Raw genomic sequence first — 24,314 nt, forward strand, 5'->3', positions numbered from 1 at the left:
TTGCTTCACAAGTCAGAGAACACACACAGCGAGCACAGCTCATGGTCAAAACAGATTTTTAATGTTCTTTTCCACTTGTGCCATTTCTTGAATCCCAAATTTCTGCAGTGACTTACATCCAGCAACAAGAATCGGTATAAGATGCAGACAGACGTGTCTTCTTGCATCATAAAACACTTTACTTTAAAATAGACACCACCAGGAAGGACGTTTCATGTACCTGAAATGCAGGTTTTCTTGAATGACAGCTGGCTGACACAGCAGCCGCACACGTGACTCGACGATGAATTGACAAGACAGAAGCAGGGAGAAGGTGGTAGGGTTGAATTTGGTTTGAATAATGTCACGTTAAATGTACAAAAAGACCGTTCTATATATCCAGTGAGAAGGATTGTGAACAAATGTAGAAGGAGTAAAACATAGAAAAAGGCTGAGCTGTCATAAGGGCACTTTTCAAATCTAGGATGGGTTTACCAGAAACACCACTGTTTCTTATCAGGCCCGACCACATTCCACTGGCTTGTCAATGGAAAAAAAAAACAAAAAAAAAAAAACAAGTCTTGGCAACACTGGTAGGATGAAACTGGAAAACCCAACCTTGTTTGATGTTGTAGCCTAACACACAAACCAGGCACACTTTGCTTCAGAGTAAAATTTACCTATAAAAACGTGGGGCACTCAAAACTGGCACTGGGGTTACAATAAATCTAAGGTTCGTGACTACAATATAAAAAAAGGCTTATTCCAATTCTGTTTCCTGACATGGGGGACATACAGCATCCATCTGAAGACAAACGTTTGCATTATTCAGATCACAATGACAGTAATTTATGTGCCTCCTATGTGGATTATAATACTATAATCAGTAGAAAGATTCCAACTTCATGCAACAACAATACAACAATTATTCCACAATAAACAACTAACAGAAACAGCTTAAATTAAATTGAAATTAAAAAAAAAAAAAAAAAAATCTTCACAGTTATGTTTCTTCTCACATTCATACATCACAGACCAGACGTGCATGCAAGATGGGTCCAAACTGAACACGGTGCAGAAGTGACAGCTTTTCTTTGCTTGTGTTTTACAAACTGGTTATATAATTGCCAACAGCTTGTTCTGTCGCAATCAAGTTAGGGGGGGAAATTTGCCAATAGTTGATATGAGAAATGTGATCCTTGTACCCTTTCGGCAGGTTGAATGCATTACAGGGGGCAAAGGCAGACTCTGAATCATATACATAGAAATACATAAAGTGCTTCTGTCAAAATAAACAAACAATAAAAACAGTACAAAACAGTTTTCAAAAAGGAGGTATCAAAACAATGCACTTGGGATGTGGAGGAGACTGGTGTCTGGTGGACATCAGATAGGATTCCTGCGGTACAGACAAATGGACGGGCAGGGTTCCTTGTTTTGGGGGGGCGTGGGAAAAAAAAAAAAAGATGAGTTCAGAGATGAGTGGAGGTAAGGAGGGACAGTTGGGTCGGGATTCAACCCAGGATGAGGCTGGACTTGCCCCCGGGGGGATTTCTGCGGCCGGACGGTAGTCCCGCGGCGGGTTCCTCAGCTGGAGGAGCTTCCTCTGGATGATCTGGAACCGGCTCAGGCTCAGCAGCGCAGTTTTCTGAACACAGGCGGGAAAGACATCAAGAGTTCCATTTGGACAGCACGTGCAAGGGAATAGTCACTTCCTTTAACTGCTCACATTGCCCCCGCAGGGACTCGAAGCACTCAAAGCGACTTTTTTCTGACATTCAGCAGCCTCGGCCAGCTTATCTACTACTTACAAAAATGTTGCTTTTTCTCCTGCTGGTCATGTTCATTATTTTAGCTGCATACTGTAGGTGTAACTGCTGTGATGTGGCGGTAACAGCGCTCCCCTGATACATTATGCCACAATGTCATTTCACCTTTTTGGACATAGTTAAAGTTTATAGAGCTCCAGTGTTAGAATCTATTATTCAACCACTTTCTTTCAGCTTGATTTTGGTTTCTGACTGGTTTCTGAAATCTGTAAGTAATATGATCTTTATCATTGTGTGGGAATTGAAAACAGGGAATGAGGAAGGCGATGTGAGCAGAAACATGTGCTTACCAGTATCGCGTACAGAATTGTCTCCATCCTAAGAGAAAAAGGTAGAAATGATGGTCAGTATTACAGCTTTCACATAAAAAAAAAAAAAAAAAAAAAATTTACAAAGGAAATTCTGAAAACCAGAATGGCCTATGTGTTTGTCTGCCCTCAGGGTTTCACTTCATGTCTTAATACATCTCATGATCTGACACATGATATTACTGTGGCAGGAGCGTCTGCGGAGTTGTTCATGGCGTGGTTCCCTCCTCTCCTCAGGGGGGCTGACGGCTCACCGCACAAGACACCTGTGGGCTTCCCGCCTGGAAGAACAAGGAGACTTTATTGGTCAGGTACATAGCATCCATCACTCAGAAGTACAACATCCAATAAATGTACCAGATTTTTTACACAGAACCAAAAGTCATGATGTGACATACAGTATGTCAGATATCGCTCAGCTCATGGAGCTCAGCGTGGACATCACCAACTGTCCATTATCACTTAGCAAAACTCAATATGCACACAGTGATGGAGACGGAGTTGGTGTAGCAGGTTGAAAACCCAGCTCACGCTACAATCTTCATACTCAGAATAAAGACAGACAGACACTTGAATTATTATTAAATTATTAAAATGTCATGCGAGGTTATCAGGTCAGAGTTTTCACACTTGGATTTTCCCAGAAATGATTAAAGAAACAACCGGGGATCTTTTTTGTGAGATCAGCTGAGACGCCAGTCCACACAGGAAATGGAAAACAACAAAAGGATATAAATACGGCCTTGGGGGGACTGCAACAATTACAGTCCACTGATATAATGGCCTGACCTCATCACTCACATTATGCTGGACCTTTCTGTGTTACTATCTGCTCATACATACTCCAACTAACTTCCTATTGTGCCCCTCAGACTTTCATTTTCATCCTGAAAGTCTCTTCTATGAATCACTCTTCTCATACTGATGTTGTTTTCTAATGAAGATATGCTGTCAGTTCCTGCTGAGTAGGAACACAGTTTTACATCCTATCATATCCTTATTTAGTTCATCCTTTGACATTGAATTGTTCTATTGTTTATGTCCTTCCTGTTTAATACATCCTTGTAGATAGAACTGATAAGTACCCACTTATCAGTTCTTCTTTCTGACATTTGTAAACATCCTTCATGTGGTCACAATACACAGAGCTCACTTTAAGGTTTGATTTACAACTGGACACCTGGTAGGTGCTGCTGCTCTTGGGTTTTCCCTTGGTTATGTTCATGCATTTATATACAGTATAATGGCACAGGGGTTTTTTTTTTTGTCTATACAAACCTTATTTGATAAAGGTCTGAGGCTCAAAACCTTGTTAATAAAGTGAGTACAAGTGGTTGACAGTGCGTGGGATTCTTTGGTTTTCTCACAAGGGAAACAAGACTTTTTGACGCTATGCACCATTAAATTCACAGCTGAAGTGAAACCAGAACTTCTTGGTTCTGTTCCACAAATATAAAATCTTATTTTAAAATCCCACTGACTGGATGCATTAACGCAAAGAACTAGAAATCCAGCTAAGGAGCATATTCTTTCTCAACAGAAATATAGTGCTGTTCACTCCAAAATCTTAATATCTTCATAAATAAAATGAGCTATTGTTGTTTATTCACAATTTGTGTGCGTGTGTTTTTTTTTTGTATTTCCCATAAGGAGGTCCACACTCCTCTCTTTCCATCCTGGCTTAGGCCCAAATAAAAAGGTATCATTCTGTGTCTTGCAGTAAACGGGACATGTTGAGGGGTCGAAGGTCACATATGGTTTGAGGCTCTTCCTTGATTTGTGTCTTTAGGTGATGTGGCTCCTAGTGAACATACATGTGTATGTAAACGTGTCTGGTGGCTGTAGCTGTAGTTTTTCATACGCTAAAAAAAATGAATTGTTGTTTGAGCTTCTAAAAGCGAGCGCTGTAGTGAAACCTCATCTGTCTGTGAATATAATAAGTAAACAAAATATACATATCACTGTGTCCCTGAGTGACAGTGGACCTCTGTCATAGTACGAGTGAAAAAGCAGAGAGTGACGACTTGCTACAAAAATGTGAAAAGTTGAAAGAAGATAGCCGTTCTGACTTCATTTTTATCAAGGTCCCATAATAATGAGAAGTAAAAAAAGAGGAAGAGGGGGCCAGACATCATTGAATAAAGGTTGAAAAATACTGCCGGGGCTAAAGACTAGTTTCTATCACTGAATGTGACAAGTGAAAGGAGGAAGAGGGAAATGTCAGGGACAGAATGTGTTGTAGTTGTTATTGTGTTTGGATAGAGAGGACTAACATTTACTTTTAGGCTGTTATATAATGCACTATGCTGTTAATAATTCTCAAGAGATAATAGATTTTTTTAATGTTAGGAAATCGTTAACAGCCTCTTTTTTTAAAAGTGATGCTTATCTTTTTGCTTGAAACCAGAATTGGGTCTTAAAAAATGTTCATTATTGTTATGTAAATTGCTAAAAATGACACACAGAGAGTTTTAATTGCAGCTGCAAAATTCCCGACTGGCTACTTCCCCCTCTGAATGACCACTCAAAACTGCCTGATATATGTCTTCCGGACGATATATCACTGTCTTGATCTTAAAGAATCCAGGCTAAATCCATCTTTGGACATGCCAGTGATGAAAAAGCTCCTGGGACTGAAACGTCACCATCTATCTCTTCCTTTGGTAGGATTCTGGAAAATCCAGATGAGGTTGAGGCTGCTAACACCCTTCCTTCTAGACATCTGCTGTTGGTTACAGCCACACCTCATCAGTGGGCTTTTAGACATTTTCCTAAATAACACATAGTTAACACTTGTAACAGCTGCTTGGTAAACACTGTTTATCCAGACCATCATCGAGATTGCTACACATCCTGAAGCCACTATGAGGAGATGGTGATGTTATCTGACTCCGGTTGTTAAATTCATTTTTACATCTGCAGACACAGTTTTAGTTTCCTCTCTCTCTTTCTTTTTACTTACAAATGGAGGTAGTGATGTCAAAGTAACAGCCTGTCTCATGTCAAAAGATGACTGTCCGCTACAGAACCAGCAAAAGAAAAATCTAATATCCACGTCCCGTGTTGTGATATCTGACGACTAACATTAGTTATAGGTACCTTTGACTAGACGGGGCGCTGTAATGAAAGGACATGATTACCACGAAATGTGTCCAATGTGTTGTTTCTATTTGCTATTTCATTGGATGTACATATATTTTTTTGAACATGTCAGCAGGGATGAAGCAATAAACATCACAATCATTCATATTTAAAGTGTTGGCTTATGTAAAAAGACAGAAAATAGCTGCTGATCCATGTTGGCATTCAGAAGAGTGAGACCGGACCTTAGCTGAGAAAATAAAAGAGAAAAAAAAAAGAGTGACGGTACACTGAAAACTTCTTGGAAAGTGACTTTCTCTAAATAAACAGTCATCTTTCTATATGCCAGAAAAGCTGTCAGATGCAGCGAGCGTTGTCTTTTTGCATGTGTGGTGCGGTGCTGTGAAAATAGGGAACCACTGCATAAGGTCAAAAATGCATACCCAGCATCCATTTGATTTCCTATTAAGTTTCATTTCCCATTATATAACTTTTGCTTTTTTTTTTTGTTTTATTGCAGACTTGCTGGGAAGTTCAGCATTGGGCAAGAATGAGCTACCATAAACGAAATTATTACAAAGTTCACAGAGAATCATAGAGAAAGATGGTATTCCACTTAGACATATACTTTTTATATTCTATAATAAAGCCTGTGATCTCAGGCAGCTCAGACTTATATCTAATCTATCTAATCAATTCATCAATCAGGCACCTAAACCTCTTCTGTTATGTCACGTAGCGCTGCTGGAGACCTCAGATGTTATTCTTATGTACTCAGCTGTCTAGACCAGTTAGGCTAGTCCAGCAGCAAGAACTTGTCCCTCATTATCATCAAGAACTTTTCATTTTAACAGCTGTTATATGTTCACACTGGAGGAACAAATCTTTAAAAGATGAGGTGGATTGTTGTACCTGGTGGGTTGTTCCTTCGATTAGCATAGGGGTCCTCTGGCTCAGCGAAAACGCTGGAGGCCATCTTGTTTTTCCGGACAGGAGGCTTCTCCTCATCTGCACCCAGTGAAATGTTGGAGCCGCCACCAGGAGGGCGCAACACCCTGGAGAGAGGGGGAGAGAGAGAGGGGGAGAGAGAGAGAGAGAGAGAGAGAGAGAGAGAGAGAGAGAGAGAGAGAGAGAGAGAGAGAGAGAGATGGTCAACACGGATACTGAAGTTCTGGCTGATTTTTCTGGAGCGTCTTAAGTTGTTTGTTTTTTTTTTTTAATTATTGACCTAAATGCTGTGGTTCAAACTAGACATGTACAGAATCAGAGAGAAATGTTTCTTCATTCACACTAATTTCAAAAAAGGTCACTAATCAATTTCATTTTGGGTAGTTAAACCATCATATAGATCTGTTTCTTACTTAATCAATGTGATTGTAGATTATTTTTACACGGTCTGGTCATCCAGACTCTAGTGATGAGGAAAACCATAAAAAAAAAGTTGCCGGCCAAGAGGATATGGGTCATGTCCGACATATTACTCATACTTAACTGCAGCTGAGAGGATATGTGGGTTACTGATATTTTACCTCTATTGCATGTTGCATGATGTAGGCCTACACCAACAGCTGTGTTGGGGAGTCAGTTTCAGTTGGAAGTTATCTATAACAATGATGACATTATTACAGGTCAACCCAGGTTGGATAAATATCAGCAGCACCTCTCAGTGTATTGCAACATACTTCAGCTTCCAAATATATTCATGGGTGATGACTTGTACTTTAGACTGAGCTATTCACAACTAGGTGTGCCACTGTTCATGCTTATTAACGATCATTCCTTTTTCTAAAATTGAAAGGTAACACTAGAGAGTGACTTCACACTGTGGTCTAATGCATTTCTGTATTTTGCATACACTATACTCTATGATTATATTCACTATGACTACAACTTATTGAAAACTCAATCGTTCATCAACACGGTGGCTTTTAAATGTACATTATTACAGTTTTAATATCACTGGAGTAGCAGTGCATTGCACCTTTCACTGCTTCTCTGTGATGAAAAAGCTGGTTTTCATATCAGGTGTGGCCAGCTGTAGCGTGGCCCTCGCATCATTGAGGCCACATGCAGGGCAGACTAGAAGATGTCCTGTTTGTATCTAATTTCGATATCTGATCATCTTAAATTATCCACGGGCGCCCCACCCAACTGGAATGACAGATTTAATGTCTCTCTCTCGTTTTCAGACAATGGACGGACACACACAAATAAAAACTAATACGGGAATCGGAAGGATGCACCCAAGCCCATGTAAAGGCCTTCATAGTTAACACTGGGTACCGAGGCGTCCACTCTCTACTTGCTAGCTAAGCAGCTTCTCTACAAAGGGTACATGTGTGCTATCTTGCTAGCTAGCTTAACGTTAAAAAAATGGGAATGGTCCATCATAACGAACAAAGGTGTGGTACCGAGCTTTACCCTAGCATCGTCCTCTCGTGCCTGCTTTCAAAACCATTTCAAAGCAGCTAAATATCGATGACGGGCAAGGGTCAGAACAATAATGTCTTCAATTTTACATGAACCCATGTTAAGCGTTGAGGTTAACGTCAGAGGATGCTGGACTTGAGGGCTCCGTGGTGGCTAACGGGTAACGGTCTGAACAACGCCTTTTACCTGGAACTGCTTTTAGAGCCGGGCTCCATCCCTTGAAATGTCGTGGTCGTCGTCATTTTTGCACAAGAGAGTCGAACAAATCGTATAAACGTGAGAGGATAAACGCGAATTACACTGCAATTTACAGCACTTCACCGCCTCATCATTGTCTATCGTAGCCGGTGGTTCCCAATAATCAACCTGCCTCCAGTCTATGTGGACTAGCCTCAAAACGGCCAGAAGGAGATACAGCTAGCACTTCCTGTCAACTGTTCAAAATAAAATGTACCCACCTGGCTTATAAAGGTTGCAGCCTTTTTAAAGACAATATCAGATTTAAATCATATAATATCTAAGTTATTTATTTAAGGGGTACATTATTTACGGTTAAGTATTGTGAAATATTTGAAGTGTAATTTGAAGGCAAAACACCTTACTTCCGGTAATGTCCTTATTTTAGCCTAACTTGACAGAGGTGCGACAGAAACCATTGTAGAAGGGTGCTCTGCAGCCTAAGCACCGCCCACAAGTGAACAGCTCCTTGTATGATTGGATCCTGGCACATTAATCAAGCTTGTGATTGGATAAATTATTTACATGGCATGCACATACTGTCTATCATGTTGACCCAGAAATCCACCATCACCTCTGTGTAATTTGCAAATGTTTTGTATTTTAAACAGTTCAGAGTTTGTATCCAAGTATACATGATCTAGAACTGATACTGATAGAAAAAAGTTTCCACTTGTCTGTCAGAAGAGCTTTCATAGATCTAGTTTGAGGCCAAATTTTTCTAGTATGTGCTGAAATGCTATCAGTGTGCCAAATTGCTGTAAAATTAAAATATTTTACAGGAGATATTTTTTCTAAAGTGAGAACAGGGACCATTTGATCATACCATCAGATGACTAACATCAGCGACCTCCTTTATGAGACAGAACATCTGCATCCAAAATACACAACCTGTCAACTCAACCACTCCAGTTAGTGAAATTAAAGTGGTCAAAATACAGCCTTATAGAAGAGTACAATTTTCCAAATCATTCCAAGTCTTTTTTTTTAAATTAATATATACATCTTCATGTATATAAATGTAATAAAAAAGTGCACTTAAGGGGGATAAAGATAAATTTTTTTAACACAGTACGAGCTGTTACAGTTTTAATGGGTTTTTTTTGTTTTAAAGGACCAGTATGTAGGATTTAGAACCATCTAGCAGTGAGGTTGCAGATTGCACCCAAGTGAATACTCCTCCACTTCCATGCATGTAGGAGAAACTACGGTGGAGATGAAACTCATGAAAAACACAAAAGGCCCTCTCTGGAGCCAGTGTTTGGTTTGTGCACTCTGAGCTGCTGTAGAAACATGGCCCCTCCGTGGAAGGGGACCGACTCCCGAACATAGATGTAAGGGGACTCATTCTGAGCTAACGAAAACACAATGATTCTTATTTCCAGGTGATTATACACTAATTAAAACATACTTATGAATATTACATTCCATTTCTGCCAAGTCCATTCCTCGAGATGCCGCTAAATTCTACACACTGCACCTGTAACCCGACGCGCCAGATGGTTCGTCACACACAAACCATCTGACAAGTCGTCCTTGGAAACTGGAAAAGGGCAGGCACTTGGCAGGTGATTGGATGAACCATCTGTCTATCACCATCTATCAAGTTTTTACCTTGCGAGGCAGTCGGGTTCGCGACGCTGATTGGCCCGAACCAGCGGTGGTTCTGACACAAGCGCATAACTCAAAACTGACAAGATGGATTCTCACATGATGTCGTGATATCGTGATCTCTGCCTCACAAGGTAACCTATAAAGAGTGTTGAATTGAATACATATATTGTTTGAACTCTTTGCGAGAGGCAATAAAGCACGGTTTCTTAATTGTAAATGTATTTTTATGGATATGGAATTTGGCCATTATGATAATAAGATTTATCACATAACCAAATTAATACCCCTATTATGTAGGAGATAACAAGATTTAAACAGCATCCAAACTCCAGAGGACATTGCACCCTTTTTTTTAATGCCCAGGTGTTACAGGGATGTAATATCCTGACAGAAGACCATCCCTGTTAAATAACTGATATACCAGCACAATATTATTGTGAAACCAATATCCCATAAAGAGAGATTTGTGTTTATATTAAATGTACTTGTCATTCCATATAAAATAGTTATGAGGTGAAAAATTGTTTGTGGATGAGAGACCATGACAAGAAAGTCTGGTGATAACAAGCAGACATGTTTACAGGGATTTTATCAATATCAGTTACAAACAAGAAAAAAGAGAGGCACAATATTCCAAATGGAGGTAGGGTTTCTGAAAAATTTCTTCAGTCAATTTATCTTAAATGTATTATTTAATGTATAAAAATCCCAAAAATCAAGCCCACCATTTTTTATAAGAATCCGTGACTACTGTTTTCTTCAAGTGATGTGTCCTATTTTTCTATATGAAACTGAAATGCATTTTGTAAATCTCTTTTAGTAGTTTATCAAGTTGCAGAGCCAAAGCTGCATGTCAGGAGATTCCCTCCGTCTTAGCAAATTAATACTCCGCCTCTTAACGAGAGATCATTTCAACTCACTGTTATAGATTGTAAGCAAATTACACTTACGCTACGGAGGCAGTTTTATAAAGAGGCTGATGCAACAGCACATAATGATTTGATTTGATATGATTTGTCCTTAATGGGGATGTTATATTACACTAATTCACTATATGTTGACTCATGAGAACTATTATGGTGCACCTTCCATTCAGCAGAGGCATGCTCTCCCATCTGGCAAAAATAATTAAAAAAAAATAGAAACGTATTCCTATCTCTGCATCTTTAGTGTCTAACCTTTGTAGTCATTAAAGCAATAAAAATGTTATGAACACCGGGTACTTTTGACTAAGCATACATCGGAAAGCCCTGGATATTTTTATTCGTTTTTGCTAACATATGAGAATTCCTGGAAACCGATTGGAGCCTTTCAAGGACAGTTTGATGTGCATCCTTTAAATAAAGATGTTTTATTACATAAAGTGTATGAAAGGCATGACTAAAATAGTCTTCCATTGTCATTGTGTTAATTATGGATGGACTCATAGTGAAAATTAAGTATTACCCTTTTTGCTGAGAGCCTCTCAAAGACCCCACTTTACCCTGAAGTTTCCATAAAAAACAACAACCAAAAAAAACAGTGGGGACATATGTAAAAAAAGACTCAATTTATTCCAATAATACATTTTCATAACAACAACAGATGTCAGTGAATTTTAAATGCAGGCTTAATTGACAATGACAAAATTCCATCTGAATCAAAAACTCAATGACATAAGTATAAAAACTAAAACAAGGACCAAGTATTTTTTTTCCCATAACTTCCAAAAGAAGAAAAAAAAATCATCATGACAAGAATTTAAATTTCTTCGGCACATTAGACTCATTGCAGCTTATAGGTTGTCTACACTGCGCAGTTCTGACATGTTAACATATGAATGACAGTGTGATAGAATCCAACTACACCAACTGTGCTGCTGCTGCTGCCTTTGAGCATTTTGTAAAAGTATTCCACTGGCTGGTATCAACACTGGTCATGAGCATTTGAAGACTGGGCATAACAAGGATGTCTCAGGGAAATGAAGGGGAGGTAGGGATGTTCGTAGGAAACAGTCTTTAAAGAGAAGAACCTCCGGTTTGCTGTTGGAACACATCAATCGTATCTTCATCCTCCATTTCTAGCTGCAAGGAAAAAAAAAAAACAATCAGATGTCAGTTGAGAGTCTGTTAGTAGCTTGTGTGAAAGATAAAATACATCAGTATTATTCTAATGCTTCTGCTATACTCATGAGGAGGCATGCACTGCCTGAATTATATAATATTGACTTATTTATCACCATTTAAATAGAAGTAACTAAAATGGAACGACTGCCACTGCAAAAGCTGTTCTGAGTCATTCTTACAACAGCACGGTCGCTGCATCATCTGTTCTCTAAAATCTTCCTTCTTCCTGTACATGCGTCAGAATAACCACATTTTAGTGTGAAAGCAGTGGTCAACCTTAACTTTAAGGCCAGTTAGGAAGTGTTGACAATGCCAGCGAGGTCAGCTAATCTAGCTAAAGGGGTAATTAAAGTCTTATATAATAAAAAAGGGTTTAGTTAGAAACATGTAATAAAATTTATTTTATTATATTTGTCAAAACACGAGCAAGGAGCATAGGTAAGACGAGAGAGATTGACGTAGCACTGCGGATGGGATGGAAGTCAAAAGAGGAAGAGCTCGTGTCGTGGTCGGATGAAGAAATCTTGGGGGCTTATTGGAACTCCGTAGCATCAGACTGTAAATATGGAAGTGAGCGAGGCCTCTTTTTTTTTTTTTTAAATGTATCTGCCCTTGTCCGAGGACAATGACCCCGTTCACAGCAGTTTGTAATGTCTGTGCTTAATGTTTACACAATACACAGCACTTTAACTCTGTGCACAGTAAACGCACTAGGCAAAGACAGTGTGTCCACTCTGACGCAATCCATGTTGAGTATTAAGTTAAAGCGAATTTCCACAGCAGGTATTTATAGTGAGTTCTGTTTCTGCAGAAAAGGTCTTTCTCCAATTATTATTAAACAAACATCAACTTCCTTTCTTGAAAATCGAGGAGGAAACGGCTCATAACATGAATATCAGTGCTGAGTCCTCAGTGTATTCAAGAACTTGAAATTGTGCTGAATAAAAACGAAACACTTTGGGTTTTTTTTTTTTTTTTAAATAAGACTAATCATCTCTGGAAACTAAGAGACACTTTCTTTATGTTTAGGCTTCTCTGTCAACTGTAATTTGATTGGATGCATTTTGAAAGGTCACCAGCCAACAGGTGATAAGTCTGAATAATTTGAACTTTCAAAAAGAGCAAATATGTGTCAAGACCAAGTCATGCACAACGTTTAATATTATCAATACTGTTGGGTCATAAGTCTCTCCATAGGAAAACAGTGTAGGCGGGCAAAAAGCAGCTCTGCAGGTTCTCACGTGTAAGCTGAACGTGAGGGTGTAGCCTTCGTTACCTGCGAGGGCGTATCTGTTTCATTGATGGGCTGACCGTCGAATCGAAACCGTATTTGCCTCATTGACAGCCCCTGTGAGACAGACAGAGCAATATTATGGTTAAATTATTATATATAACCTTCTATTATTTCAGGATCATAAGATCAATTGAAACATGACAAATATTAATACCGAAGAGCACCTTGGAGATAAAGGGCAGGTTAGTATATGCTACTGCTTCTTACATATTTGCCTATAATAAGTAATGATGGACTATTCTTCATTTGGCAGGAACACCTTCAGCTGGAGCATTGAAGTGAAGTGACAGATTCTTATAGGCAGCATTACAACTGTGGTACAGTGTTTGTAGTAGCCTCACCTGCCGTTCACAATAAGCCTTCATCAGTTTGCTGAGAGGAGTGTGCCTTTTAATCTTGAACTGCACCACTGAGCCATCCTGCCCTGCCACCTTCAGGTTGATGTGCTCATTGTTCTCTGTCTTCACTCCCTCCTTGAAAGAGAAAACAAAAGTTTACAGCAGGTTATACTACTAAAAAAAAACAAGTTATGCAAGAAGCCTGATAAGGTCTAGCATGTCTAGCAGCAAGGATGTTCAGCATGTCTAATACGTAAGCCCCCAACCACAAAACCTCTACAAGTGGGATCCAACACAATTTAAGATACTGTACAGTATGTACCTAACTGACTTATGACAAATCTACATGTACAAAAGTGTGTGAATTTAGTTTTTAACCTGTTTCAGCTGCTAACCTGAGCTACCTGCTCCCGGTGAGCACGGACCGGAGGTTTGGTGCCATTACTGAGCAGCATTACAACTTCAACGTTAGCATTAGCATTTAGCTAAGCTAAGTAAGTCGACAATGGCCTACAACTTACAATAATACCCAAACGGTTTTGGCAGAATGAAAAATACAGCTTGCAGGTATCAACGGCCACAAGTATCCCGAGACACTCGGGTGAGCTAGTGATAATCATGATTAGTTAAACTATTGCTTGTGGGATCCGTTGACAGTTAACGGTTTTTGCTCAAACAATTCATTCGGCCTGTAACTGGTCAGCGCTGCGGTCTCACTTTTCTGCAGTTCACGCTAACGTTATCTGTACACCGTATTACAATGTATTACAAACTGCACCGTATATACTAATGCCAGCATTTAAGATATGTTGTTTAAGTGATGTTTAAAGGGCTCAATATTATAATTTCTTTCATTCCGCCCGGGTCTCAGGCACATTAGCCGCGTTAGCTTATTATGCTAACTTTACCCGCTAGCTTGCTAACACGGCAGCTCTGGTTTGTGTTGCTTGCCTTCTCTGTAATTATGCAACCGGTGAAGAATTGGTCGCACAGACTGCATCTCACAGCGCCATCTCTCTAATTAACGAACATGGATTGGGTGCACACTGTGAGAGAAAACCACACAAAAAAAGATCTGCTCCTCACCTTGGGTTTTTCGTCTGCCATGGTAGCTGCTGTGTCTGTCTGCGCCTGGCGCCTGTTCTGCTGCGGCTGCGCTGTCTGGCCGCGCCACTTTGCCTCGGCTGCAGTGCTCACAGCTGCGCCAGATCAACAGAGCGTTACTGAGATGGACTGTATGAAACCCTGTTACATCTAGTGCATTCGCATCCCCACAGTCTGCATTTAAATATTTGATATTAAATATAATAAATATTTGATTTTGCAGCATGCAGCAAGTAAATGAGAAAAGTGTCTAACAGTGTATAATAACATTATAGTAGTGATGGAACTTTTAAGTACATGCACTCAAGTACTCTACTTATTAGATTTAGGTAGGCTACTTGTACTTTATTTTGAGTATTTCCATTTTATACTTCTTCATAATGGGACTACATAAAGTCATATATTATAGGAAGGACGCGCTGACACCACACTCTACATACACATACAGTGCTGCTTGAAAGTTTGTGAACCCTTTAAAATGTTCTGTAAATTTCTTTGTAAATATGACCTAAAATGTGGTCAGATATTTACACAAGGCCTAAATCTAGATAAAGCAAACCCAGTTAAATAAATGAGACCAAAACAACGTATTATTTATTGAGAAAAATGATCCGATCTTACATATTTGTGTGAGGCAAAAGAATGTGAACTCTTGCTTTAAATAATTGGTATGACTTCCTTTGACATCAATAACTTTTAACTGTTTTTCAGCCCTGCATATCAGCTTGGAGGAATTTTAGCCCATTCCTCCTTACAGAACAGTCTCAACTCAGGGATGTTGGTGGGCTTCTTTGCATGAACTGCCTGTTTCAGGTTCTTCTACAGCATTTCTATACGGTTAAGGTCTGGACCTTGACTTGGCCGTTCCAAAACATTATCTTTCTTCTGCTCTAACCATTGTTTGGTAGAACGACTTGTGTGTTTAGGGTTGTTGTCTTACTGCATGACCCACTTTCTGTTGCGCTTCAGTTCACAGACGGATACCTTAACATTTTTCTGTAGAATCTGCTGGTACGACTCAGAACTCACAGCTCCATCAATGATTGCAAGCTGTCCTGGTTCGGAGGCAGCAAAGCAGCCCAAACCATGATACTACCACCACCATGTTTAAAAAATGGGTTAAGGTTCTTATGCTGGAATGCAGTGTTTGCTCATCGCCATACATAATGCTTCTCATTCAAGCCAAAAAGTTTGATTTTGGTCTCATCCATCCACATCCACTGGCTTATGCACGTGGTCTTGAGCGAACCGTAGATGGCAGCAATGATCTTTTTGGAGAGAAGTGGCAACTCTGCCGTGCACACCATTGCTGTCCAATGTTCTCCTGATGGTGGACTCATGAACATCGACTGTAGCCACTGCAGGAGAGGACTTTAGTTTCCTAGACGTTACCTACAAATCAACGATTGGATGTGCCAGAATTTTCTTCAATTAAACAAAGACAAAACTGAAGTAGTTGTTTTTGGAGCCAAGGAAGAACAATTAAAAGTCATGTCAATACATCAGTAATAACAACTAAATAGTATTATAATGACAGGGCTCATTCCATTGCATAATGACTACCTTTACTTGGAGTATTGTTATTGCTACTTTAACTTTAGTAAATGATCTGAATACGTTTCCCACCACTGATTATAGTTGACAGCCACATGGAAATTCACCTCGACAGTTTTGCTGTTGATATAATACTAGATTAATATTGGTCTTGACACTGAAAAATGAGACAAAGATGTGAAAATTGTAATACAAATAGATCCATCTCAGTCTTTATTCTCCATGCACAGAAACAGCTTTTCAAAAATATGCAATGACAAGTTCATTTAACAATCTAAGACAAATAAATAATAGTTTTATAAGAAATATGTAGAGAATCTCCTTTATAACACTAATAGCTCCAGAAAGACAAACATACTGTTTTTTTGATAACCGCATGATAAGCGTAATGCTTTGGATTCATCCCAAATATTTACTTCTGATTTATTCTGTCAGTGCTTACAGAAGACATATTTTCCTAGTTTGATATAGGAAACTCCCAAACGAGCTTAACATTTACATTTGACCAAGGGAAAATACCCTCACTCTCTAGTTTGGTTTCCACAACATGGTCTAACAGGGGGAGCAAAGGCTAAGCTATACATGACATTTAATTTCCTTTACAACAATATGACTTCCTGTTTCTAGGGGAGAATTCTCACCTCTAAGCACATCCACTCATTGTATGCGCTTGACCTCTTCCCCTTAATAACTCATGTTGTACCTGCCAAGGAAAAGGGGCTACTAGGATTACATTTTTATATGAACATGCTATCCAAAGTTCACAGCCTGGATATGTAGCAGAACAACTCTTTTTCCATCAGAATCCACCACACTGTTGCTACATAATGCAACATATTAGAACATGTCTGTTTGAATATTTAATAACATTAAAGCTTCTTACACACACCACATGTGTACCCCCCTTTACTTCAGTACTGAAAAAGACCGTCATAAGATGAGAATGCAGGATTACACCTGCAATACCATACAGTAAAGTTAACAGATCTGATACCTTCCACCCCAAACCAAAATAAATAAACACATTCATGATAATAAATACTGAAAGACTGAGAAGCACACCAAGAGTCTTAAGCTATGAGTTAGTACAGAACTCAGAAGACTAGTAAAAGTATTCAGTAGTAACGGTGAAGCTTATTAGGAGACGTGAAGTGAGGGTGACCGAAGCAGCAAATCATGTGAAATGTGGGTTGTGATCACATGACCCTGGCTTCACAATCTCCTTCAATATGTGTTTTTTGCTCTATGTTAAGACTGCCTGGTATCCAAAAGTGCAAGAGTACTCCAATCAGTTCTGATATGATGGAGGTGTAGGAGTACATGTGAGCATTAAATGAGAATAACAGGGTATAGTAATAACCTAATAATAACTTAGCATTATTCAACAACCGTCATCCACGTTCAACCATTGCACCGCACTGACTACCTATCTGGCACTGTAGTAAAGTTTAAATTGACTTTGGCTACTTCGGTGGGCCATCCGAGCAGAAATTCTCCTTCAAGGTCCATTAGAGTTTATATACTATATTCTTCAAATCTTCCAATACTGCCCTTTCTCTTGACCTTTGAGCTGCACTGACAAACTGAACTGTTTAAGAAGTCTTGTAGTGTCTGGCCAGCCTAACAGGTAGGCAGGGCTATAGAGCCCCCCATCTGTCAGCAGGCGGGAACTCGTTCACCTCCCCCACTTCTGTGTGCGGCTGCTCTCCCAGCGTGAATGTTAGTTTGTATCTCATCCGGACGTTTTCCTGCAAAACACACACACACACACAATCATTATCCTCAAAACATACTGACTAGCAGTAAGGAGGGGTAATACTGTGCTGTAAATAATTTGCAGATGAATACATTACATCATGCATTAACAAATGTATGACCACTACCTTGAGAGGATTGGCAAGCAGCATGACCTGAGTGATGGCAGCAGGGGGGAGGATTGGGTTGAAAGGAGCCAGGTCTGTCCCTGAGGGCGACTGCAGTCTCACTTTCATTGTCTGGGGAGGATGTGGACGACAGACATGTACATTAAATAGAAGCAGCGACCCACTTAAATGTTTAAAGATTTGAACATCTGCCCTAAAGCGATATGTTAAATATAAATGCATGCTGTGTAGCTTGTGTAGCAGGGATGAACAGCAGGTTTTTACCTTCGGCACAGCAGCCTGCAGAACAACGTTCCTGACGGGCAGTGGGGCTGTGTTAAGCATAGACGCCACCATCACCAGTACGTCGGGCCTGCCTGGTGGACAGTCGGTGGCAAAATTCAGCAGAACGCGGACGCCGTTTTTATCGTACGCTGTCACAGGACACACTTTACCTAAAAAGGAAAAAAAAACATGCTTATTGCTTAAGTAGTTCTTTACCAATAGAGTTGTCGGATCTGGGTTTTTTTGCCTGTGTGATCTGTAAAGTAGGTGTCTCCTCCCTCTTGCACATGCTTTGACATTCAGACCACAATAAAAAATGTTCACAATCAAGGCAAAGTATAATTGAGGAAAATATAACCCAGTCTCTATTTCCAGTTTTCATCAAGTTTGCCAGTGTCACCACTGAGTGGCAGTAATGTCTTGAGTTCACCAACCGTCTCAAAGGAGGAGGAAGCTGTTACTAGATGAACTGTACTATTCAAACACCAACTGTAACCTCTAGTTTCTTCATGATTATCCTCTCTACAGGGTGTTCTGTTACGGTACAATTTGTGAAATTCCTGGAATCAGTGTGGTTGACAAAAGGTACAATATCCCAATAAAACATGTTTTGTTCATCCATCAATCTTTTCCTATGCACCCAAAGTAATAAAATATTCGAAATATTCCAAACAATCACATATACACACAACTCACTTGGCTTGATGGCATCCAAAGGTACAAAGACATTAGCCAGCGATACCTCTTCTCCCCTGCCTGGACTGGGCTGGCTGAGGGGGAGGACGGGGGACAGAGAGCGTAACAGAGGACTGTCATCTGGTTGACACTTGGCAGGCGGGAGAGTGGACCCTCCTGACATCCCTCCTATGAGCAGAGGGTTGGATGTGGTGGAGGTGCCTCCAAGATTGGACAACAGGGTGGCAGGAGGATGCAGATCCTCACTCTTGATTAGCAAGCTGCCAAAATCCATCACACCGGGTGTACTGTGTGGATAAATGCAGATTTGTAGTGTCTTAGTCAAAATCGTTACAGGTCTCATAATGCTTCATCTAAAACAATGACGGTGTATGATAATGATACAATAGAGACAAAAGATGGAGGGAGACACTGAACAATAGCTCAGATTTAAAGCAATCATTGAGCAATCATGTTTAGTAATTATTAATGGAATGCATAAGCACTTAACCTCACACTAGCACAAAACTAAATCTCAATCACCTGATATCCAATCAACTGGCGGCTAGACACTTCAGCTGCCGCTTTAAAATCATCAGTCACAATATTTGCATTTTGATTAAAGACAAGGCACGTATGTTAAATGTAATATACATTTGCATTTTATCATCTGCTCTGAGCAACGTTGCCTAGTTACAGTGCTGAAAACACTGCTTGTTAAGCGGCAGCAGGGTCATCCAAGGATCACTTTGTATCAAAGGTTATTGGAGTCTCGTGGATCGCTCTGGCATTTGGAAACTAGTGGTTGAGATGCACTTGAAATTTCATATAGCAGAACAGAGAAATCACTGTTAAGCCTCTCTCTCACTGATCTCACTAAGATCAGTGCAAAAAAAAAAAAAAGCCTGGAATTGAACAAGGATCATTTCCACGGGATCTTTTTAAAATATAATCCGGTATCCAAGATGCTATGTGTGACAGATGGACAGAAAGGCGGCTCGTCTACATTCCCTCCAGAGTGGTACTCACATTTTAGGACTGCCCAGATCGAGCAAGGCTAGGTCTTGCAGATTATTATTAAGAGAAGATGAAGCAGACTGGGAGGGCCCTGCTGCAGTGGAGACCTGTTGTGGAGTGACAGCGGTGGCTGATGGAGCAGACAAGGCCATGCTGTATGACGGAGGGAGAGCTGCTGGGGCTGTGACAGTCGATACCGAACTGACTGACTGCTGTGACTGTGACGCTATGGAGACAGATTCTGTGGGAACGGAAGGTGTGGGGAACACAGAGACGGGGAAGCTTAAGGCAGAGGCAGCTATTGAAGACTTGGCGGGGCTGACTGTCGCAGCGAGGCCGTGTGGGAAAAGTGATGATGTAGAAAACGCAGGAGCTGGAGGTGAGGTGGTGTCAAAAAGATCCAAATCCTTACTGGAATCCTAAAGGAAACCGCGAGAAAATACACTGCTATGATTTTGAAGATAATACTTGACTTTAATAAAAAATAAATTGCAATCATTTCACAGTGTGTGTACCTGTAATGGTTGAAAATGATTGTTCATGTTAACATGTGTCGGTGCGGTTGATTTGTTTGAAACAGGAGCAGGTTCGTTGAGGCCTGCGAATGAACACAAATGGGACAAAACATGTCACATCTCATATTGTCATAAATAACAATAATTCAGATGCACGTATGTTACCTAAAGACAGCAGTTCTTCATCCAGCAGAGAGAGTGCTGCGGAGGGTGCGTCGGGGCTCAGGGACTGAGCTTCAGGGGCAGCGGAGCCACACATGAGGTCAGCTGGAATAGACAGAGAGGATGCTGGGGGTTGCTGTTCTGGTTGAGAGGGGCTCTGGATGTCCAGACCCACCAGGTCGATCAGAACCTCTGACTGAGTTGTGCGGCTGGTGCCTGTTAAGACGTACAGAGAAAACAAAGATGTATTTAGTTTCAAAAACGTGATACTGTCTGCGTCCATCCATCTGTCAAGCAAAGTTTAAAGGGTCAGTTCAACCAAACACAAAAAAACAAAACACAAGACATAATTATAGAGACATGAAATTCTCTGATTGTAACTGTGCAGACCTATCAGTTCAAATTTACCCTTTTGAACTGCCGATCGTGTTCGTTGTGCTTCTTCAGTCTCTCCGTTGATGATCTGTCCTTCCACAATCTTCTTATAAGAATTAATGACATGGGAGAGGTCATCACTGGCCTGCAGGATGTCTCCTGATAAGTGCAGTTTATAAAGGATAGATGAGTTTTATAAAATAAACAGCAACTAAATAATAATGACTTTTTTTCCCCCCACAGTGTTTGTTAAATTTTAGAAACTTTCAGACAGTGATGGGTTTCTATCAGAATAATGAGAACACATCATGACAGGATTTCTTACCCAGGTTGCTGTCGTTATCCTCGGTCTCGGTAGCGAGCTGAAACACTGTTTGCCTGAGCTTGTCACAATCGCCGTATAACTCCTGGAAAAAAAAAGAGTTTAAAATAGCCTTGAACAGTCACATCTTGAATTTCAATCCAGCGCTGCTGTATCAGAGGGTATAAAAAGAACAGTGTTTCTCATACATAATAAATGTCACTTAGGACTATGATATAAAAACTATGCAATAAATAGAGTTTCATGGCACATATGTGATACTAAATAAAGACTGTTTTCATTGCTTCCTGCAAGGTTGAATCAAACAGTGGTAACAGCAGTACTACTACGACTGCTTCGGGGTTGTTTGGAAAAGGTTTGGACACGTCTTTCCCCGAAAGGACAATTAACGCCAAAGAAATAAGTGTATTCATTACAAAAGGTCACGGAGAACAAACCTTAATGAGCTCCTTATCACCGTCAGTAGAGTCTTCTGGGCTGAAGTAGGCGAGCATCTCGTTAAGGAGTTTGACGCTGTTGTTAACTGCCTCCAGCGTGCCTTTCTGCTTTGTCACTTTCTGTGTTCTCACCTCATCCTGAGATTTAAAAATAAAAAATAAAAAGAGTTGAGCTGCACGTTTAACTTGATCAGTATAAAACACAAGCTGTGTGCAGGGATTTCTCTTGATGAACTTCAGAAACAGACCTCTTTGACCATGTTCTTGATGAGCCGATTGGCCTCTTGCAGATCTTCGGGCTTTTTGCTCTTCAACAGCAACGCCAATCTCTAAAAGAGAGATGAGACGAGCATCGGTGAGTGAACGTTCGAGCCCGTCACCCGCAGACTACACAAACACAAGCAGCGAAGCCGTACGGGCTCCTAGACCCTGAAAAAACAAACTGCCCCCGTAGATCAACGCAACGTAAACATTCAGCAATGACCCGGGCTGCTGTGTCGTAACCAGTGAGGTAAAAGAAGAAAATAAATAACCGCTGCATCCACGAGAGAAGTTTCAGTGTCATACGTGTACGTTAGATGTGACCTTTTGATTGTGGGAATGCAAAGCCTTTAGTCAGGAGAGCAAGAGGGAGGGAGATGGAGCGTGAGATCTACCTCCTTCTACTACATTTAGCCTAGTTGTAGCGGTTAATTGTGTGTTGTTTTTTCAAAGAATTTATCATCATCATCACTTGTAGAGGATCTGAGATATGGCAGCCAACAGAGAAAAGAGAGGGTGAGTTATGTGCATGATTTGCGGCGTGTTCAGTCACATCCCGAAATAATTCTCCTTACCCGGCTCTTCTCCTCATCATCAAAGACAGGATTCTTTGGTCGCGGAGAGGGCGACGGTATTAATGTGGCATCAAGAGAGATTTCTGGGTCAACTGACACGATGCCTAAAATAAAAGATGATAACAGGCAGGTATTGTATTCGGGAAATGAAAGAACATAATAATCTTGAAACAGTCTCTGTACATGTGTTATTTTTAGTTATGTATTCGGATAGTGTTATTAGATCTTATTGGCAGATTCTCACAGTCGTTCCTCAGTGATTGATGACTCACCCTGTGTCTTCAGCATCTGATAGGCTTCACAGATCTTTGCTTCATCCGGTAGAGACACAGTCCAACTGTACAGCATCTCAATCACTTTCGTCTTCACCCTCTCTGATACTTTGTCTCCTAGATACTGAAAAAACAAACAGCTTACAATTACACACAATTACAGCTGCTAATCAATCGTTTCATCATCATCATGGTTGCGTCTTGAGAAACAGTTTGACATTTTTTCAATATTTTCTGCCATTTTTTTCTGACAGGACAAAACAATTAATCAAGGAAATAATTAATCGATAATAAAAATAATTGTCAGCTGCAGCCCTACACAGAATATGAATTCAAGAGGTCACACCCCAACAGGAGAGATATTACTTACTTTAGGTGAAACCACTTTGATTAGTTCATTTAAAAAACGAAATTTCCCGACTTCATTGTGAAACCTTCGCCCGCAGTTCTTCATACAAGCCTCCAGAACCTACAAAAGGATAAATAAAACGGATGTCTTCAACTTGAACGAGATCATGCCAAAACCAAAAAAAAAAAAACCTCTTTGAAATGATCGGAGCTACGGACCGTTAACGCTTGTATCGCCTCCCATTCCTGAGGGGACTGAATCTTGTGAGCCAAAAGTCGAACAGATATTTGTGGGCTGAAAAAGGTAAAAATACAAGTTCAGTGACAAAAAGCGATAAAGTCGGGGTCGTGACAGGCTTTACAATAAACTACGTATTGACCACAATGAAGACACAGATGAGTGAGATTAGATGCGTGTGACTCATTGTTGCAGGAAAGGCTGAGTTGATTGAATGAATGTGACCATACCCCTCCAGCTCCTTATTGATTTGGTCACAGAATCCCATGATATACTCCCAGTCTTCCTGTCTGTTGGAAGGGTTGGTGGCCTTGTCTGAAAAAGAGAAGGATACTCATGAGCATGCAGCCCTGACAGCACATTTCATAGGTTTCTATGATAAACAGGCTGCAGCTTTGTGATTCAATGAACTGGACTAAGATTTAAGTCGACCCTTGAGTATCTAGCCGGAGCCCTGACAGATGTTGTTGTCCCTATTTTCAGCCTATCTTACGTTATGACTTCTCTATGCAATAGCCTCCAGACGATTCCAGTTTGTTGTTGCTGTTGCAAGTCTTGTTTGAACTTGGGGTAAGTTAACGCCTGGAGGTGTTCAGGCGTCTTTAAGAGAGTAAATGTGTTACTGTTAGCAAACACCAGAATAAATAGCTGAATTTTTTTCCAGGCATTTCGAGGTACCGACTTTAAGTCCATGACAAAAGTAAACCAAACATCAAAGCTTATTTTGGCTAGTGACATCCATCATTGCCAGCAGCTGTCTGTGTTAGCCAGCTCCTGACAACACACACACACATTATTACACGGATATTTTTCAAATACAGCAAAGACATAAGAGTTCAACTAACGTTTCAGACACCCACGCCAACGCAGCACGCGTGTACACACAATGAATTTGAATGTACGTTGTGAAAATAGAGTTTTAGTGTGCACTTACTGAGCCAAGACTCCAGCGACTCTCCATCATCCGCCATATTTGCACTCTGAAGCAAACAACGCGTGACTGCTGCTGCCTTCACGTGCTGTCGGAAACATGGGAGTTGCTGATTGCTGAGTTCAATGACCCATTGACATGTTTCGTATGAATGGGTAAATTGAAG

The 24,314-nt window shown here is 40.4% G+C and overlaps 4 protein-coding genes across 4 annotated transcripts in view; all 4 read right to left on the reverse strand.

Moving 5' to 3' along the window:
• Positions 1-24,314, reverse strand: part of LOC137174739 (uncharacterized) — a 48,747-nt gene that overhangs the window by 19,211 nt on the left and 5,222 nt on the right. The window lies entirely within an intron of this gene.
• Positions 40-8,041, reverse strand: jpt1a (Jupiter microtubule associated homolog 1a). The gene is made up of 5 exons (XM_067580155.1): positions 7,814-8,041; positions 6,110-6,252; positions 2,300-2,397; positions 2,099-2,126; positions 40-1,627 (listed from the first exon to the last, which is right to left on the reverse strand). The coding sequence occupies exons 1-5, from the start codon at positions 7,867-7,869 to the stop codon at positions 1,494-1,496; spliced, it is 459 nt and encodes a 152-aa protein (XP_067436256.1). The 5' UTR covers positions 7,870-8,041; the 3' UTR covers positions 40-1,493.
• On the reverse strand, positions 11,182-14,421 carry sumo2a (small ubiquitin like modifier 2a). The gene is made up of 4 exons (XM_067580168.1): positions 14,302-14,421; positions 13,219-13,350; positions 12,860-12,931; positions 11,182-11,541 (listed from the first exon to the last, which is right to left on the reverse strand). Exons 1-4 carry the CDS (start codon positions 14,320-14,322, stop codon positions 11,476-11,478), a joined length of 291 nt encoding a protein of 96 aa, XP_067436269.1. The 5' UTR covers positions 14,323-14,421; the 3' UTR covers positions 11,182-11,475.
• On the reverse strand, positions 16,058-24,252 carry gga3a (golgi associated, gamma adaptin ear containing, ARF binding protein 3a). The gene is made up of 17 exons (XM_067580176.1): positions 24,152-24,252; positions 23,448-23,532; positions 23,199-23,274; positions 23,002-23,100; positions 22,632-22,755; positions 22,360-22,463; positions 21,772-21,852; positions 21,524-21,661; positions 21,090-21,171; positions 20,798-20,923; positions 20,393-20,605; positions 20,228-20,310; positions 19,725-20,131; positions 18,717-19,003; positions 18,021-18,190; positions 17,757-17,867; positions 16,058-17,621 (listed from the first exon to the last, which is right to left on the reverse strand). The coding sequence occupies exons 1-17, from the start codon at positions 24,186-24,188 to the stop codon at positions 17,511-17,513; spliced, it is 2,334 nt and encodes a 777-aa protein (XP_067436277.1). The 5' UTR covers positions 24,189-24,252; the 3' UTR covers positions 16,058-17,510.

This window comes from Thunnus thynnus, chromosome 3 (assembly GCF_963924715.1).
Source record: "Thunnus thynnus chromosome 3, fThuThy2.1, whole genome shotgun sequence".
NCBI classification, from domain to species: Eukaryota; Metazoa; Chordata; class Actinopteri; order Scombriformes; family Scombridae; genus Thunnus; species Thunnus thynnus.

What these genes read in the sequence shown, in the direction of transcription:
- jpt1a (XM_067580155.1), bottom strand. Translation starts at nt 7,869, where the DNA reads ATGACGACGACCACGACATTTCAAGGGATGGAGCCCGGCTCTAAAAGC. An exon ending in GGCTCTAAAAGCAGTTCCAG is followed by an intron (nt 6,253 to 7,813) that starts GTAAAAGGCGTT and finishes CCCTCTCTCCAG; the next exon opens with GGTGTTGCGCCCTCCTGGTG. An exon ending in TCGAAGGAACAACCCACCAG is followed by an intron (nt 2,398 to 6,109) that starts GTACAACAATCC and finishes TTGTTCTTCCAG; the next exon opens with GCGGGAAGCCCACAGGTGTC.
- sumo2a (XM_067580168.1), bottom strand. Translation starts at nt 14,322, where the DNA reads ATGGCAGACGAAAAACCCAAG. An exon ending in AGGCTTATTGTGAACGGCAG is followed by an intron (nt 12,932 to 13,218) that starts GTGAGGCTACTA and finishes TCTGTCTCACAG; the next exon opens with GGGCTGTCAATGAGGCAAAT. An exon ending in AAACAGATACGCCCTCGCAG is followed by an intron (nt 11,542 to 12,859) that starts GTAACGAAGGCT and finishes TTTTCCTTGCAG; the next exon opens with CTAGAAATGGAGGATGAAGA.
- gga3a (XM_067580176.1), bottom strand. Translation starts at nt 24,188, where the DNA reads ATGGCGGATGATGGAGAGTCGCTGGAGTCTTGGCTCA. An exon ending in TCAGATGCTGAAGACACAGG is followed by an intron (nt 22,464 to 22,631) that starts GTGAGTCATCAA and finishes CTTTTATTTTAG; the next exon opens with GCATCGTGTCAGTTGACCCA. An exon ending in TGAAGAACTGCTGTCTTTAG is followed by an intron (nt 20,311 to 20,392) that starts GTAACATACGTG and finishes GTTCATTCGCAG; the next exon opens with GCCTCAACGAACCTGCTCCT.